Source organism: Oncorhynchus nerka, linkage group LG4, assembly GCF_034236695.1.
Source record: "Oncorhynchus nerka isolate Pitt River linkage group LG4, Oner_Uvic_2.0, whole genome shotgun sequence".
NCBI lineage: Eukaryota > Metazoa > Chordata > Actinopteri > Salmoniformes > Salmonidae > Oncorhynchus > Oncorhynchus nerka.
In genome coordinates, this window is record NC_088399.1 from 76,983,543 (window position 1) to 76,999,313 (window position 15,771).

General features: G+C 45.2%; 3 protein-coding genes across 4 annotated transcripts; 1 reads left to right on the forward strand and 2 right to left on the reverse strand.

Annotated features, from left to right (window-relative positions):
* The first annotated feature begins 1,877 nt into the window (after positions 1-1,877).
* On the forward strand, positions 1,878-3,749 carry ggcta (gamma-glutamylcyclotransferase a). 2 transcript variants are annotated; one of them, XM_029658670.2, is made up of 4 exons: positions 1,878-2,036; positions 2,411-2,559; positions 2,681-2,813; positions 2,951-3,749. In XM_029658670.2, exons 1-4 carry the CDS (start codon positions 1,878-1,880, stop codon positions 3,074-3,076), a joined length of 567 nt encoding a protein of 188 aa, XP_029514530.1. In that variant the 3' UTR covers positions 3,077-3,749. The 2 variants fall into 2 exon arrangements, with proteins under 2 accessions (XP_029514530.1, XP_029514531.1); XM_029658671.2 differs by having other exon boundaries at positions 2,414-2,559.
* Positions 3,750-3,753: 4 nt separating this feature from the next.
* LOC115129053 (E3 ubiquitin-protein ligase znrf2-like) lies at positions 3,754-7,495 on the reverse strand. Its single transcript, XM_029659201.2, has 5 exons — positions 7,328-7,495; positions 6,970-7,114; positions 6,188-6,283; positions 5,940-6,045; positions 3,754-5,841 (listed from the first exon to the last, which is right to left on the reverse strand). Exons 1-5 carry the CDS (start codon positions 7,493-7,495, stop codon positions 5,784-5,786), a joined length of 573 nt encoding a protein of 190 aa, XP_029515061.2. The 3' UTR covers positions 3,754-5,783.
* A 2,566-nt stretch (positions 7,496-10,061) lies between these two features.
* On the reverse strand, positions 10,062-15,771 carry mturn (maturin, neural progenitor differentiation regulator homolog (Xenopus)). The gene is made up of 3 exons (XM_029658673.2): positions 15,322-15,771; positions 10,426-10,548; positions 10,062-10,261 (listed from the first exon to the last, which is right to left on the reverse strand). The coding sequence occupies exons 1-3, from the start codon at positions 15,490-15,492 to the stop codon at positions 10,154-10,156; spliced, it is 402 nt and encodes a 133-aa protein (XP_029514533.2). The 5' UTR covers positions 15,493-15,771; the 3' UTR covers positions 10,062-10,153.

Below are 15,771 nucleotides of genomic sequence, written 5' to 3' on the forward strand. Positions count from 1 at the left end.
CTCACTGAACTCTGAATGCTCATCGCTAGTTAACTGAACAAATTGTATTTGTCACATGTGCCAAATACAACGCGTGTAGACCTTACAGTGAAATGCTTCATTACAAGCCCTGAACCAACCATGCAGTTTGAAGAAAATACCCCCCAAAATAAAAAGAAAGAAATGACAAAACGCAGCATTAAAATAACAATAGCGTGGCTCTATACGGAGTACCGGTGTCGAGGTAATATGTACATTATTATTAATTATTATTAAAGTGACTATGCATAGATAACATTGTAGGGGGGTAATGCAAATAGTCGGTAGTCATTTGATTAGATGTTCAGGTGTCATGGCTTGGGGGTAGAAGCTGTTTAGAAGCCTCTTGGACCTAGACTTGGTGCTCCGGTACTGCTTGCCGTGCGGTAGCAGAGAGAAGAGTCTATGACTAGGATGGCTGGAGTCTGAAAATTTTTAGGGCCTTCCTCTGACACTGCCTGGTATAGAGGTCCTGGATGGCAGGAGGCTTGGCCCCAGTGATGTACTGGGCTGTACGCACTACACTCTATAGTACCTTGTGGTCAGAGGCTGAGCAGTTGCCATACCAGGTAGTGATGAAACCGGTCAGGATGCTCTCTGGTGCAGGTGTATAACTTTGAGGATCTGGGGACCCATGCTAAGTCTTCTCAGTCTCCTGAGGGGGAAACGTGTGGTCGTGCCCTCTTCACGACTGTCTTTGTGTGCTTGGACCATGTTAGTTTGTTGGTGATGTGGATGCCAAGGAACTTGACGCTCTCAACCTGCTCCACTACAGCCCTGTCGATGAGAACGGGGGGCGTGCTCGGTCCTCCTTTTCCTGTAGTCCACAATCATCTCCTTTGTCTTGATTTATTGGTTTTCTGATGATTTCTTTACCCTATAAATAAATGTTTTAGCTACATTACATGTACAGTTGGTTGGTTGTTCAACACATTTACAAAATAACCACCAATGGTAACCCAGCAGTAGTACCACAGGTGAATAATTCCCCAGCATGGTAAAATGTCAAATCAGTTAAAGAATTATGGACAATAATATGCATAATGAACAATGCGATTTGTAAGACAAGATGTATTAGGACTATAAAACAACTTTTTGTACCCACAAACACAATGTTTAATTAAACATTGAACTATAAAAACTGGACTCTTAAAAAAACAGGCCTACAAAAACTTCCATGGAAACTTAAATCTGTAAACCATGTTATATAAAAATGAACCCATGTATTGAAGTGAAAGCTGAATTGTATTTATATGAACTAGCCTAATATGATTGTAAAATGTGAAAATGATTTTAAACAAAAAAGCTGTAAAATGTTAAAGGATCACTTTGGGATTGAATTCAACACAGGCTGAGTTTTCGGGAATGACACAACAGTGATGACATGATTATCTTTATCACATGATGATCGACTGTATGTGGAACCGTACTGTTCGGGAAAAATCACAGGTATATTTGGTGTAAAATGGGTGTAATATGAATGGTGTATTGAGACTAGAAAGGGATGTCATATGATATGACTAGCGAAGTGATAATTAAAAAAATATGCATTTAAACTGGTTTGTTCCGTTTGACGTTCTTTTTCTGCACTGCTCAAAACCAACCGATTTAGACTCAGCTATTTAAGCACGCTATATTTAAGAATGTCTTGAACATTCAAAAATCATGCACGGTGTCTTTAACAGGTTGAGCCCCTTCCAGCCAATGAGATGAGCCGGACACACTACCCGGAAAAAAACCGATTGCATGAGTAATAATGGGCTGTAGCTGATATGTAAATGATTAAGTAGATCGCTATTTATTTCACTTTTATTTTAACCGGTGATATTTTTATATAATTCAAAGGCTGACATTCTCGTATGATTGGTAACTTGGCTCATATCGCAAGGTTTTGCTTAGGAAACATGGCAGCAACAGCAGATCACTTCATGTATTTTGCTTTTGGAAGCAACTTGTTGAAGGAGAGACTTCAGCTGGCGAACCCCTCAGCTATATTTCATTGCACCGGCCGACTGAAGGTAATCAGGTCCGCAGCGCAAACTTTTAGTTTGGATATTTCGGACTTCTGGTGTAGCTAGTAGGAGATTAACCAACAAGCAACATGGCGTTCTTTCATGGCGTTCAATAGCCCAACCGGCCGGAAGATGACGCTATAATTCTACGCCCTAGGGTTCTCGTCCCGAGTAGTTCAATTACATGGAGTAAATTAATTCCCCCCAGTCTATATAAAGAATAGAATGACCTCGAATAGAAAATGAATACTATTGTCTTCACTCACACAGTGAAAAGGTGTTAGAGAGTAGGCTATGTGACACATCCAAAAATGCATTGTCATAGTATTCTAACAGGGTCTCTCTTTCTCATCTCCCCCTCCTACCCTAAACCTCCCCAGCAGAACTACACATTGAACTTTGGTCTGTGGGGGGAGCACATTGATAACCGTTGGCATGGAGGAGTAGCAACCATCGAGCAGAAAGAGGGGGGAGAGGTGTGGGGGGTGGTCTGGAGGATGAGCAACGACCACCTAGCCAGCCTGGACCAGTGAGTCACTCTCTCACACACACACACACCAGTGAGTCTCATCTGATGGCAACATACATTCAATGGTCTTCATCCTGTACTTCACCTCATCCCTCCATGTTGTGTGTGTGTGTGTGTGTAGGCAGGAGGGGGTGGACATGGGTATGTACTTCCCCTTAGAGGTGACAGTGGAGACAGACAACGGGGCGCTGCTCTGTAGAACGTACCAGATGAACCGCTTCCACGCCTGTCCCCCCTCGCCACAATACAAACAGGTAAACACACATTGGACGCACACACGCCTGTTTTCCCTCACCACAATGCAAACAGGTACACACACATACACACAAGCCTGCCCCCCTCCCCGCAGTACAAGCAAGTGAAAGGAAATAATGTGTGTGGGTGTGTGTAGGTGGTGTGTTTAGGAGCCCAGCAGAACGGTCTACCAGTGCAGTACATGAGGAGACTAGAGGAGGTTCAGACCAACAACTACAGCGGCCCTTCTATCCTGGACAAGATCTCACAGGTCATTAAGTAATTCTGATATTTTTTTCCACTAATTGGTCTTTTGATTTGGTGTTTTGACCAATCGGATCAGCTCTGAAAAGATCTGATATGATTAGTGGAAAAAATATCAGAATTGGGCTGCCTGTGTAAACGTAACCAGAATCTATCTGAAATGACAACCAATTGAGCTCTGGTCAAAAGTAGTGCACTATATAGGGTGCCAATTTGGACAAACACACAGACAGGCACCATAAAGACTAATGCATGTGATGTGGCTTTGGAGAGATTTGATGACGAATGGTTCAATTGAAATGGAATGGGGCCTTTGAGAGAAATGGGAGATGTTGTAATGTATTTAATAGATGTATACTGAACGAAATCAGTTACTTCAGAAATCAATTGATTTAATGTCAATTGTTATTCTTTGTTTCTTAAGAAACGTCTGAAGGATCTCTGCTCCCCAAACTGTATCTGGTCCAATTGTCTTTTCCACAAAACATAATTTTGTAGTCATTAACACATACAACTATGTATATACAGAATTATCACCATAGTGTGATATATATAAATATATATATATAAAACAAAGATGCTTGAGTAAATTAAAGGTGTGTTTTAAATCAAATGTTAACATTTCTGCTGGATTTGCTATATGCTACCTAGATTTTACACAACGACAGAAATAAAGCAATGAACCAACAGAAGATGTGATTTCATAATTGACATAAATGTGTGTAATTGAGACTCAAAATTAGCAGCATGTTTCAGTCACAGCGCTTACAATTGTCTAAATTCCCTCACTCCGCAGCAGTACAGCTGATGATCAACAAACTCATTACATTGTCATACAGTAATATGAATCAATGAATGTATGCCCCCCCCCATCCCAAATTCCACCCTACTCACTGAAATCTGAGAGGATTAGATCACTGGAGGTGATGGTCGTGCTACCCTGCTCAGACATTGCATTCTTCAACCAATGGTTGCGTGCCACGTCATCGACTGCAGTCGGGCACCAGAACTCTGCTCTTTTAGCAGTCCACCAACACTCTCAGAAGACCCATAACCCATAATGGTCTCTAAATGTGCGTTTAAGTGTATATTCAGGTTATCCCGTTTAGTCTTTTAGCAAGTGAGTGAGGCAAACCAGTAGTGGTGTGGGGAAAATGTATACAGTTACACATTGTGATATTTTGGACGATATTATCAATATTTGACTCCAAGCTTTGATTTGTAAAAAATAAAAGATTTACAAATAATAATACTAATTGCTAGTACTAGTCAGCTGTACCTGCACCAGAACTCACATTTTTCATCCTATAGCTTGTTCTCGGTCTTCTTTTTAAATACTGAGCCAACATGTTTTCAGCTCTTATTTCACCGAATGATCAAAACTCGTTTTCATGCTCTCTCTCGTCTCTCTGCAGCAGACATATGGTGAGCAATATGTTTGGAACATCAAAACTCATTTTCATGCTCTCTCTTGTCTCTCTGCAGCAGACATATGGTGAGCAATATGTTTGGAACATCAAAACTCGTTGTCATGCTCTCTCTCGTCTCTCTGCAGCAGACATATGGTGAGGAATATGTTTGGAACATCAAAACTCGTTTTCATGCTCTCTCTCGTCTCTCTGCAGCAGACATATGGTGAGCAATATGTTTGGAACATCAAATCGCAATTAAAATCACAATACATATAGAATCGCAATACATATCGTATTGGCACCTACGTAGTTTATGAACCAACACTTGCACTCGACTCCCTCCCCCACCCCCATCTAGCTTTGACTTTGGGAAAAATGTACTTATCGGTGGAGGCTGGTGGGAGGAGCTATAGGTGGATGGGCTCATTGTAATGGCTGGAATGGAATTCATGGAAATGAGTCAAACACATGGTTTCCATATTTTTGACGTGTTTGATACTGTTCCATTTCAGCCATTACAATGAGCCCATCCTCCTCCTATAGCTCCTCCCACCAACCTCCACGTGTACCCACTATGCCTGTGATATGTGATTGTCCCACCTAGCTATTTTAAGATGAATGCAGTAACTGTAAGTCACTCTGGATAAGAATGTCTGCTAAATCAGGGGTTCCCAAACCTTTTCACTCAGGGCCCCACTTCCAGCAGTGGGGAATATCCCAAGCCTCCCCTGTGCGCACATATGCTACGTCTATTTCTATGGGCACAATCACTTTTGGTGATTCACACCCCTCTTGTTGGTGGAGAGAATTTTGCAGGTTTAAAGCTTATTTCATGCAATTCTACACATTTTGTCATGGTGCAAATACAATTGTTAGCTGACATGGGCTAGTTCTTCTGGACATTTCTGACAAGTTATAAATAGCTCTCTAAGGTATGCAATGACTAACGTGACAAGAGGACTGATGATGCACTGCCCAATTTCTAAATTGCACCTTGTGCATTCTACTATTACAACTTTCAAGAGTAGGTTTAAAGCTGGACTGAGACCCCCGCACCCACCCTGGGAACCACTGTGCTAAATGACTAAAAGTATAAAAAAAGAAACGTAAGTATCGTGATAATATCGTATCATGAGGTTCCTGGCAATTCCTAGCTCTGCTAAACTTCACAGGCTCGTGTCACTGGTCAGACGTTGATAGGTAAAGTAGATTCACAGACCAGCAGGTCAGACACAGATCTAGATGAAGTAGATTCGTAGGCCAGCATGTCATGACGATGGGGATGAAGCAGATATTCTGTGGGAATCTGAGCCCTTAGTCCAAGGGGTGCTCTGGACACGAACGATTCACCTCAAACCACTCGTCTATACACCTGAGAGAAAGAGAACGAGAGAGAGAGCGCGAGGGGGACACGAGTAAAGTAACAGCATCTTACTGTAGTCAGGTAGGTGTGTGTTTGTGTGTAGTTACCCTTTGTGGTATGTACAGAGACAGGGGAGTCTAGAGATGGTGTGTCCCTGCTCCATCTCGTCTAGACAGATGGCACACTCCCCACTATCTTTCACCAGAACATCCTCTGGGACACAACACACACAAATCAATCATCATCCTGACATACCATGCTAGCCAATCAGAAGGCATCCTGAACAAGCAGGCCAAACAGGCAGACTAACAAGATTATTGGGCGTACACAGAGAGATAAACAATCACACACTCACCGTTGTAGCGGAGTCGTGATTTGGTGAGACACATGATCAGATGGATCTCCATCACATCTGACGCCACAAACTTACTGCACACAGGACAGAGAAAGCCTAGGAAAAATGGAGCAGGACATGTCAGCACACAATCCATCCAACCAGACCTTTTTCTCGGTCTCATCACAAAGTGAGTGTGTGAGTGAGTGAGTGAGTGAGTAAAAATAGGTCAACCATGTGGTCATGTCTGCATAATGACCAAAGGTCAATTCATGATCACGATGACATTCATGGTTCCTTAATAAAAGTTTAATAAGTTACAGACTGAGACACTCACTCTCCAGTACAAAACCTATATTTGTGTGTTTGTGTGTGTGTAAGTTTGTGTGTAGGTGTGTGAGACATGTGCCATGGAGGAAGTACATGCTCATCTGTGGCCTAATGTGCTCCTCACGCCCCACAACAGAAGAGGGTGTACCGGTATGTGTATTTCACAGGGAGAAAGCACATTTGTTATATATCCTCTTCTTATCTGCCAAGTGAGAGGCTTTAGAACAACACACAGTTTTCTTGTTGTGGAATAAGATATCATGTAGACCAGTGTTTCCCAAACGTGGTCCTGGGAACCCCTCTGGGTACACATGTTGGTTTTTGCCCCAGCACTACACAGCTGATTCAAATAATCAACTCATCATCAAGCTTTGATTATTTGAATCAGCTTTGTAGTGCTGGGGCAAAAAAATAAATGTGCACCCAGAGGGAAACCTTGATGTAGACAGTCAGGACCTGAAAAACACGTACACACTTTAGCCTTCCTCCCAGTAGGTGAGGGGACAGGTGAAGTGGTAGAGAGCCAATCATCATCTGGTGTTCTCCTCCTCTCTCCCCATCTGTCTCCTCCTGGTCCAGACTGCTGCCCCGGCCTCCATGTGGTATACTCATCCCTGTCTGGTAGACAGACACAACGTCATGATACTGGACATGGACGTGAGTGAACCACACAGGTATAACTGCCCGGGGTTTGAACCTGTGTGCCACAACACTGTGTTAGCATCCTGAACTGAAGCCTTGGCATTAGTTGGGGAGCTAACACAAATCTTCAGGTCTCAGGCAGTTACTCATCATGGAAGTATGTTTCCAAACCACTTTCATTACACACACCTGGTGGTAGGAGCTGGGTTGGGTCCCTCCGGTGTAGCGAATTCTGGGGCCGCCAGGACTGGCTGTGTATCTGAACCCTGGGGTAGTGCTGCTTCCAGAGGGTTCAACAGGGCTAGAACACACCCGGGTTCGACTCTCAGCCACGGGGCTACTCTGCCTGACAACCATGGTGGCTCCTGTCCTATTCTAACTTCCCCAAGATATCAAGTCCTATAAGGTCTATACAACAGAACAGTCCTAGAAAGTTCTCTTCTCTCATGAAGCCCATCAGGGACAGGTGTTGAAAATGGTCCTACACAATGTGCAAAGCTTCAGATTGATGTTTCATCTATATATCAGTGTTTATATCATGTCACTATTCAAATAAACCATAAATAGCCTAGAAAAAACGCTGAAACTCGATGTCACAAGAGAGACAGAGGCATGACAGTGTCCAGTCCAGTAGTTGTGCCAAAACAGCCAAAGAAATAAAAGTGGCTTGAAAAGTCCAAAGTAAAATCATCACCTCAAGCTGAACCTCGGCAAGACGGAGCTGCTCTTCCTCCCGGGGAAGGACTGCCCGTTCCATGATCTCGCCATCACGGTTGACAACTCCATCGTGTCCTCCTCCCAGAGCGCTAAGAACCTTGGCGTGATCCTGGACAACACCCTGTCGTTCTCAACTAACATCAAGGCGGTGGCCCGTTCCTGTAGGTTCATGCTCTACAACATCCGCAGAGTACGACCCTGCCTCACACAGGAAGCGGCGCAGGTCCTAATCCAGGCACTTGTCATCTCCCGTCTGGATTACTGCAACTCGCAGTTGGCTGGGCTCCCTGCCTGTGCCATTAAACCCCTACAACTCATCCAGAACGCCGCAGCCCGTCTGGTGTTCAACCTTCCCAAGTTCTCTCACGTCACCCCGCTCCTCCGCTCTCTCCACTGGCTTCCAGTTGAAGCTCGCATCCGCTACAAGACCATGGTGCTTGCCTACGGAGCTGTGAGGGGAACGGCACCTCAGTACCTCCAGGCTCTGATCAGGCCCTACACCCAAACAAGGGCACTGCGTTCATCCACCTCTGGCCTGCTCGCCTCCCTACCACTGAGGAAGTACAGTTCCCGCGCAGCCCAGTCAAAACTGTTCGCTGCTCTGGCCCCCCAATGGTGGAACAAACTCCCTCACGACGCCAGGACAGCGGAGTCAATCACCACCTTCCGGAGACACCTGAAACCCCACCTCTTTCAGGAATACCTAGGATAGGATAAAGTAATCCTTCTCACCCCCCCCTTAAAAGATTTAGATGCACTATTGTAAAGTGGCTGTTCCACTGGATGTCTTAAGGTGAACGCACCAATTTGTAAGTCGCTCTGGATAAGAGCGTCTGCTAAATGACTTAAATGTAAATGTAAATGCTGTAGTTTCGTCTGCTGACTGCGATTGTCGACAGGAGCTAAACAATGGTCGACTTCGTTTTGAATGGCCCGGTCTCCTAGATGAGTGGAGATTTAGCTTAAAGACCAATTGAATGGTCTAACATGTACAAACTCCGCCCAACCAGGACACCGGGCCATGCAAAAGGTTTGCCCTAATGCCTTCCTCCTTCTCTGTGTGTGTGTGTGGTCAAGTGACATCAAGCCCAGGAACAACAGCAAAAGTTGCATGGACACAGATGAGGCTATAGACATAGCAGATGTTTATAAAAAGCCAGTCAGACTCACTGCTCCTCCACACATTTGTTTTATTGAATACATTCACACACACTGGAAGACAGAACATAAAAACTCACATTAGCATGACAAACATTCAGCTAAATAATGTAACTAAAAATGATGTTCATAAGTAAAGACTTAAAAGCATTCGGAGAGAGACTTACATCTATCGTAGTTGCCATGTTCAGAGAGAGTAACAAGTGTAGGCCTAGTTTAGTAAGGTGGAAGAAGGCTGCTTGCAGGTAGACGTTGCCTGTAGACACAGATCTAGGAACAGTTTCCTTTCCCCAATCCCAATAACGGGGGAAAATGACCTCGGATCAGTGTCTAAACACAACTTCATCCTACTCCTTCAGGTCCGTGGGGATAGTAAAAGCGTAGCAGTGCACTGATGGTGGTGACACACACACACACACACACACACACACACAATGAAATAAACACACAGATACAGCAGCTCTTGGCCAACTTCACAGCAGTACATAAGGGACAGTTTCTAACATAGGATTACATTTCTGCTCTATTCCTCCCTCTATTTTCACCGCTAACATTTTTACAAGGTCACAACAATGTGCTGGTTTGGCTAGCATTGTGTGGTACAGTGGATGGTTCCAGTCAGGTGTTACATGGTTGACAGTGACAGTGCTCTGCTATGTCTGGGTGGCCAGGCTGGGGAGGGAGTATGTTGTTGCTGCTAGACTAGTTGATTGTTTGTCTTTAGGTGGATATGCTGAGCAAGGTTGGAGAGCGTCATGCTTATCATGCTAGAACCAGCATGGTAGTGGTTAGTAATATAAACTATAGTAATGTTGTAGCCTGCTGTATGAATGACATTAATAATAATGTTGTATGACACAGCTGTGTGTGTATGTGTGTGTGTGTGTGTGCGTGTGACACGAGAAGGAGTGCAATATCTGGAGAGAAAAGCTTTTGATAAGTTAAAGAACGCAATGGTACATTTCAGCAGGCTGGCTGTCCGGCTGTCCTCTGTGTGTGTGTGTGTGTGTGTATGTGTACATTATGAATCCGACTTTGTATAGTCGCTACAGGGTCGTTGGGCCTGTGTATTGATGCAGGGGATGAAACCAGAGGTGTGGGTAATTATTGTGGCCCGGTCGGACACCTCTTCCGTAGGCATCACTGCTGGCTGACTCCCATCTGCTGGTGGTCTGGCTCTGGTTCCTCCTCCACGCCTGCATGGTACTGCTCAAACGTCTCATCATCTATGTCTGGTAGACCCAGCAACTAGAGAGAGAGGGAGAGTGAGAAAGAAAGAGAGAGGGGGAGAAAAGGGGAGAGAGAGAGGAGAAGTAGACCGAGATGAGGGAGAGGATGACATTTAACAGTTGTTATGTTCTTTTCTTTAGGCGTAGTCTAGTTGTTTTATTAAATAGCGTTAGGCTACTTACAGGTCTAAAGGAAGTGAAGACTTTGTCCAGGACCTCTAGCAGTGTTTTCTTCCCGCAGGAGGAGATGTAGTCCTGGGCTAGCTGTAGGAACGGCAGGCAGTCCTCACTCTCACTCCATACATGCTGTACACGTACACACACACACACACGTTATTAACCTAACCCATGTAGCCACATTGCACATTATCACTGTAATACTGTGCTAATGTCAAAGGTGTATATACACTGCTCAAAAAAATAAAAGGGAACACTTAAACAACACAATGTAAATCCAAGTCAATCACACTTCTGTGAAATCAAACTGTCCACTTAGGAAGCAACACTGATTGACAATACATTTCACATGCTGTTGTGCAAATGGAATAGACAACAGGTGGAAATTATAGGCAATTAGCAAGACACCCCCAATAAAGGAGTGATTCTGCAGGTGGGGACCACAGACCACTTCACAGTTCCTATGCTTCCTGGCTGATGTTTTGGTCACTTTTGAATGCTGGCGGTGCTTTCACTCTAGTGGTAGCATGAGGCGGAGTCTACAACCCACACAAGTGGCTCAGGTAGTGCAGCTCATCCAGGATGGCACATCAATGCGAGCTGTGGCAAGAAGGTTTGCTGTGTCTGTCAGCGTAGTGTCCAGAGAATGGAGGCGCTACCTGGAGACAGGCCAGTACATCAGGAGACGTGGAGGAGGCCGTAGGAGGGCAACAACCCAGCAGCAGGACCGCTACCTCCGCCTTTGTGCAAGGAGGAGCAGGAGGAGCACTGCCAGAGCCCTGCAAAATGACCTCCAGCAGGCCACAAATGTGCATGTGTCTGCTCAAACGGTCAGAAACAGACTCCATGAGAGTGGTATGAGGGCCCGACGTCCACAGGTGGGGGTTGTGCTTGCAGCCCAACACCGTGCAGGACGTTTGGCATTTGCCAGAGAACACCAAGATTGGCAAATTCGCCACTGGCGCCCTGTGCTCTTCACAGATGAAAGCAGGTTCACACTGAGCACATGTGACAGACGTGACAGTCTGGAGATGCCGTGGAGGACGTTCTGCTGCCTGCAACATCCTCCAGCATGACCGGTTTGGCGGTGAGTCAGTCATGGTGTGGGGTGGCATTTCTTTGGGGGGCCGCACAGCCCTCCATGTGCTCGCCAGAGGTAGCCTGACTGCCATTAGGTACCGAGATGAGATCCTCAGACCCCTTGTGAGACCATATGCTGGTGCGGTTGGCCCTGGGTTCCTCCTAATGCAAGACAATGCTAGACCTCATGTGGCTGGGGTGTGTCAGCAGTTCCTGCAAGAGGAAGGCATTGATGCTATGGACTGGCCCGCCCGTTCCCCAGACCTGAATCCAATTGAGCACATCTGGGACATCTTGTCTCGCTCCATCCACCAACGCCACCGTTGCACCACAGACTGTCCAGGAGTTGGTGGATGCTTTAGTCCAGGTCTGGGAGGAGATCCCTCAGGAGACCATCCGCCACCTCATCAGGAGCATGCCCAGGCGTTGTAGGGAGGTCATACAGGCATGTGGAGGCCACACACACTACTGAGCCTCATTTTGACTTGTTTTAAGGACATTACATCAAAGTTGGATCAGCCTGTAGTGTGGTTTTCAACTTTAATTTTGAGTGTGACTCCAAATCCAGACCCCCATGGGTTGATACATTTGATTTCCATTGATAATTTTTGTGTGATTTTGTTGTCAGCACATTCAACTATGTAAAGAAAAAAGTATTTAATAAGAATATTTCATTCATTCAGATCTAGGATGTGTTATTTTAGTGTTCCCTTTATTTTTTTGAGCAGTGTATATATACACAGTGGGGCAAAAAAGTATTTAGTCAGCCACCAATTATGCAAGTTCTTCCACTTAAAAAGATGAGAGAGGCCTGTAATTTTCATCATAGGTACACTTCAACTATGACAGACAAAATGAGAAGAAAAAATCCAGAAAATCACATTGTAGGATTTTTAATGAATTTATTTGCAAATTATGGTGGAAAATAAGTATTTGGCCAATAACAAAAGTTTATCTCAATACTTTGTTATATACCCTTTGTTGGCAATGACAGAGGTCAAACGTTTTCTGTAAGTCTTCACAAGGTTTTCACACACTGTTGCTGGTATTTTGGCCCATTCCTCCATGCAGATCTCCTCTTGAGTAGTGATGTTTTGGGGCTGTTGCTGGGCAACACGGACTTTCAACTCCCTCCAAAGATTTTCTATGGGGTTGAGATCTGGAGACTGGCTAGGCCACTCCAGGACCTTGAAATGCTTCTTACGAAGCCACTCCTTCGTTGCCCGGGCGGTGTGTTCGGGATCATTGTCATGCTGAAAGACCCAGCCACATTTCATCTTCAACGCCCTTGCTGATGGCAGGAGGTTTTCACTCAAAATCTCACGATACATGGCCCCATTCATTTTTTCCTTTACACGGATCAGTTGTCCTGGTCCCTTTGCAGGAAAACAGCCCCAAAGCATGATGTTCCCCCCCCCATGCTTCACAGTAGGTATGGTGTTCTTTGGATGCAACTCAGCATTCTTTGTCCTCCAAACACGACGAGTTGAGTTTTTACCAAAAAGTTATATTTTGGTTTCATCTGACTATATGACATTCTCCCAATCTTCTTCTGAATCATCCAAATGCTCTCTAGCAAACTTCAGATGGGCCTGGACATGTACTGGCTGAAGCAGGGGGACACGTCTGGCACTGCAGGATTTGAGTGCCTGGCTGCGTAGTGTGTTACTGATGGTAGGCTTTGTTACTTTGGTCCCAGCTCTCTGCAGGTCATTCACTAGGTCCCCCCGTGTGGTTCTGGGATTTTTGCTCACCGTTCTTGTGATCATTTTGACCCCACGGGGTGAGATCTTGCGTGGATCCCCAGATCGAGGGAGATTATCAGTGGTCTTGTATGTCTTCCATTTCCTAATAATTGCTCCCACAGTTGATTTCTTCAAACCAAGCTGCTTACCTATTGCAGATTCAGTCTTCCCAGCCTGGTGCAGGTATACAATTTTGTTTCTAGTGTCCTTTGACAGCTCTTTGGTCTTGGCCATAGTGGAGTTTGGAGTGTGACTGTTTGAGGTTGTGGACAGGTGTCTTTTATACTGATAACAAGTTCAAACAGGTGCCATTAATACAGGTAACGAGTAGAGAACAGAGGAGCCTCTTAAAGAAGTTACAGGTCTGTGACAGCCAGAAATGTTGCTTGTTTGTAGGTGACCAAATACTTATTTTCCACCATAATTTGCAAATTAATGAATTAAAAATCCTACAAATAAATGCATTAAAAATCCTACATTTTTCTAATTTTGTCTGTCATAGTTGAAGTGTACCTATGATGAAAATTACAGGCCTCTCTCATCTTTTTAAGTGGGAGAACTTGCACAATTGGTGGCTGACTAAATACTTTTTTGCCCCACTGTACACATGGTAGATGTTGGGTAGATACACTGAGTTTTATTTGAGGTCAGAGTACAGCTAGTAGAAGTAGAACCTAGAGATTAGAGAGTGAGATAACACAGACATTCAAGGACAGGAGATCATGTAGGAGTGTTTCTAGAACAACTACTGCTGTAGTTAAGCACACACACACACACACGCACGCACACACACACACACACACAGAACCTTAAGATACTGGACATGGACGTGAGTGAATCACACAGGTATAACTGACTGGGGTTTGAATCTGTGTGCCACAAGACTGTGTTAGCCTCCTGAACTTAATGCCTTGGCACTCCCATGAGCTCTCCAGGGATTGGCCAACCCTAAACAGTGTCCCCCTGTGACCGAGAGGGAGCGGTGCATTCACTATGTGTGTGTGTCTCCCCCTGCTGATAGCAGTATTGATTGGCATGGTAACAGGATCTAATCTGCCAGCCAGAGAGAGAGAGAGAGGTACCGTATTTCACTGCAGACTGGTACTGCCAGTGTCTGCCCTTGGGACTACCCAGCACTGTGCCTGTGTGTGGGTTGGTTCTTCTATCCTTGTGGGGACCTAAAATCCCCAAATGTTCCCACAAGGACAGGAAAACAAGGTAAATTCGCCTTTGTGGGGACATTTCCCAAAGTAGGATATTTTAAATTTAGGGGTTAGGTTTAGAGTTACAATTAGGGTTAATGTTAGAATTAGGGTTAGGGTAAGGGGTTACATTTAGGTTTATGGATAGGGAAAATAGGATTTGGAATGGAAATACATTTTAGGTCCCCAGGAGGATAGAGGAACAAAACAGTTTGTGTGTGTGTGAGAGAGTGAATCAGAGAGGCAGAGACAGGAGGGAGAGAAAGTGGCAGAGATGGTGGGGATAGGACCTAGTGCAGTAAACAGACTAGAGACCAAACAGGCCTACATGAGAAAACACATCTGCATCATACAGGAGCTCTCTAGTCCCCACTCTACATCAGCTGGCCAGAGGGCGCGGACACCACAGTTCTCCTGGCGCGGCGCCCGGCAGTAAATAGATTATGTCAGCAGTCGCAGCGATTGTGAGGCCAATAGGGACTCAGGGCCGTGCATCCCTCCATAGGCAACTTGCAGTAATACCTCATGTTGTATACATTTGCTATGTAAATATGTAATGCACATACAGAGTCACTCAGCGGACAAAACAACAACAGCACTGTTATTGCAGGCCTGTGTCTATATGCGCAGGACAAGCGGCATGCCCATAGCAGCTCAATGCGGTTTATCCCAACTGTTTGCAGATAAAAGAGGTCGCGGCATATTATGCGGCCAAAACAACATGCGCGCCAGGCGTGCTATAGTCCGGTGCACCAAATCAAACTGCAGTGACATCATTCCCGTTGCGCACACACACACTGCGCCGGGGGACCCGAGAAGCAAACCCCAAAACACTGCAACCACACAAACGCATACACGAACACACACACACTTACGAAATTCTCGGTCCCTCCCGTCATGTTATCGGGACAAAGGACATAGAAGGAGATTCCCGGTTCTGCGTAGAAGTCCAGTCTCCTCTCATCATCCTCCTCCGCAAAGATCAGATCGAACGGAACAGACGAACACCATTTCTCCGCCACCTCCACCAGCTGCTTAAACTCCATCCTCTCTCTCTCTCTCTCTCTCTTAGTCCTGGTGGTCTGGTCTGTGGGGGTCCGGGGCGCCGGTATAGACTAGTCTGTGGTCTCGTGCCCTCCTATTGATGCTGCTGTCTCTCGGTAAATAAAAACAGCTGACCGGACAGACAGCTGTAGCCTGCAGTTTCCCCTAACGCGCCATGCGCGTGGTGAGAGAGACAATATCTTTTCACTATCGCATTACACTGGCTTCACGGTATTCGGTAACAATAAGGTGTTTTCTCAAACCCTCATCCTTTCATTAGT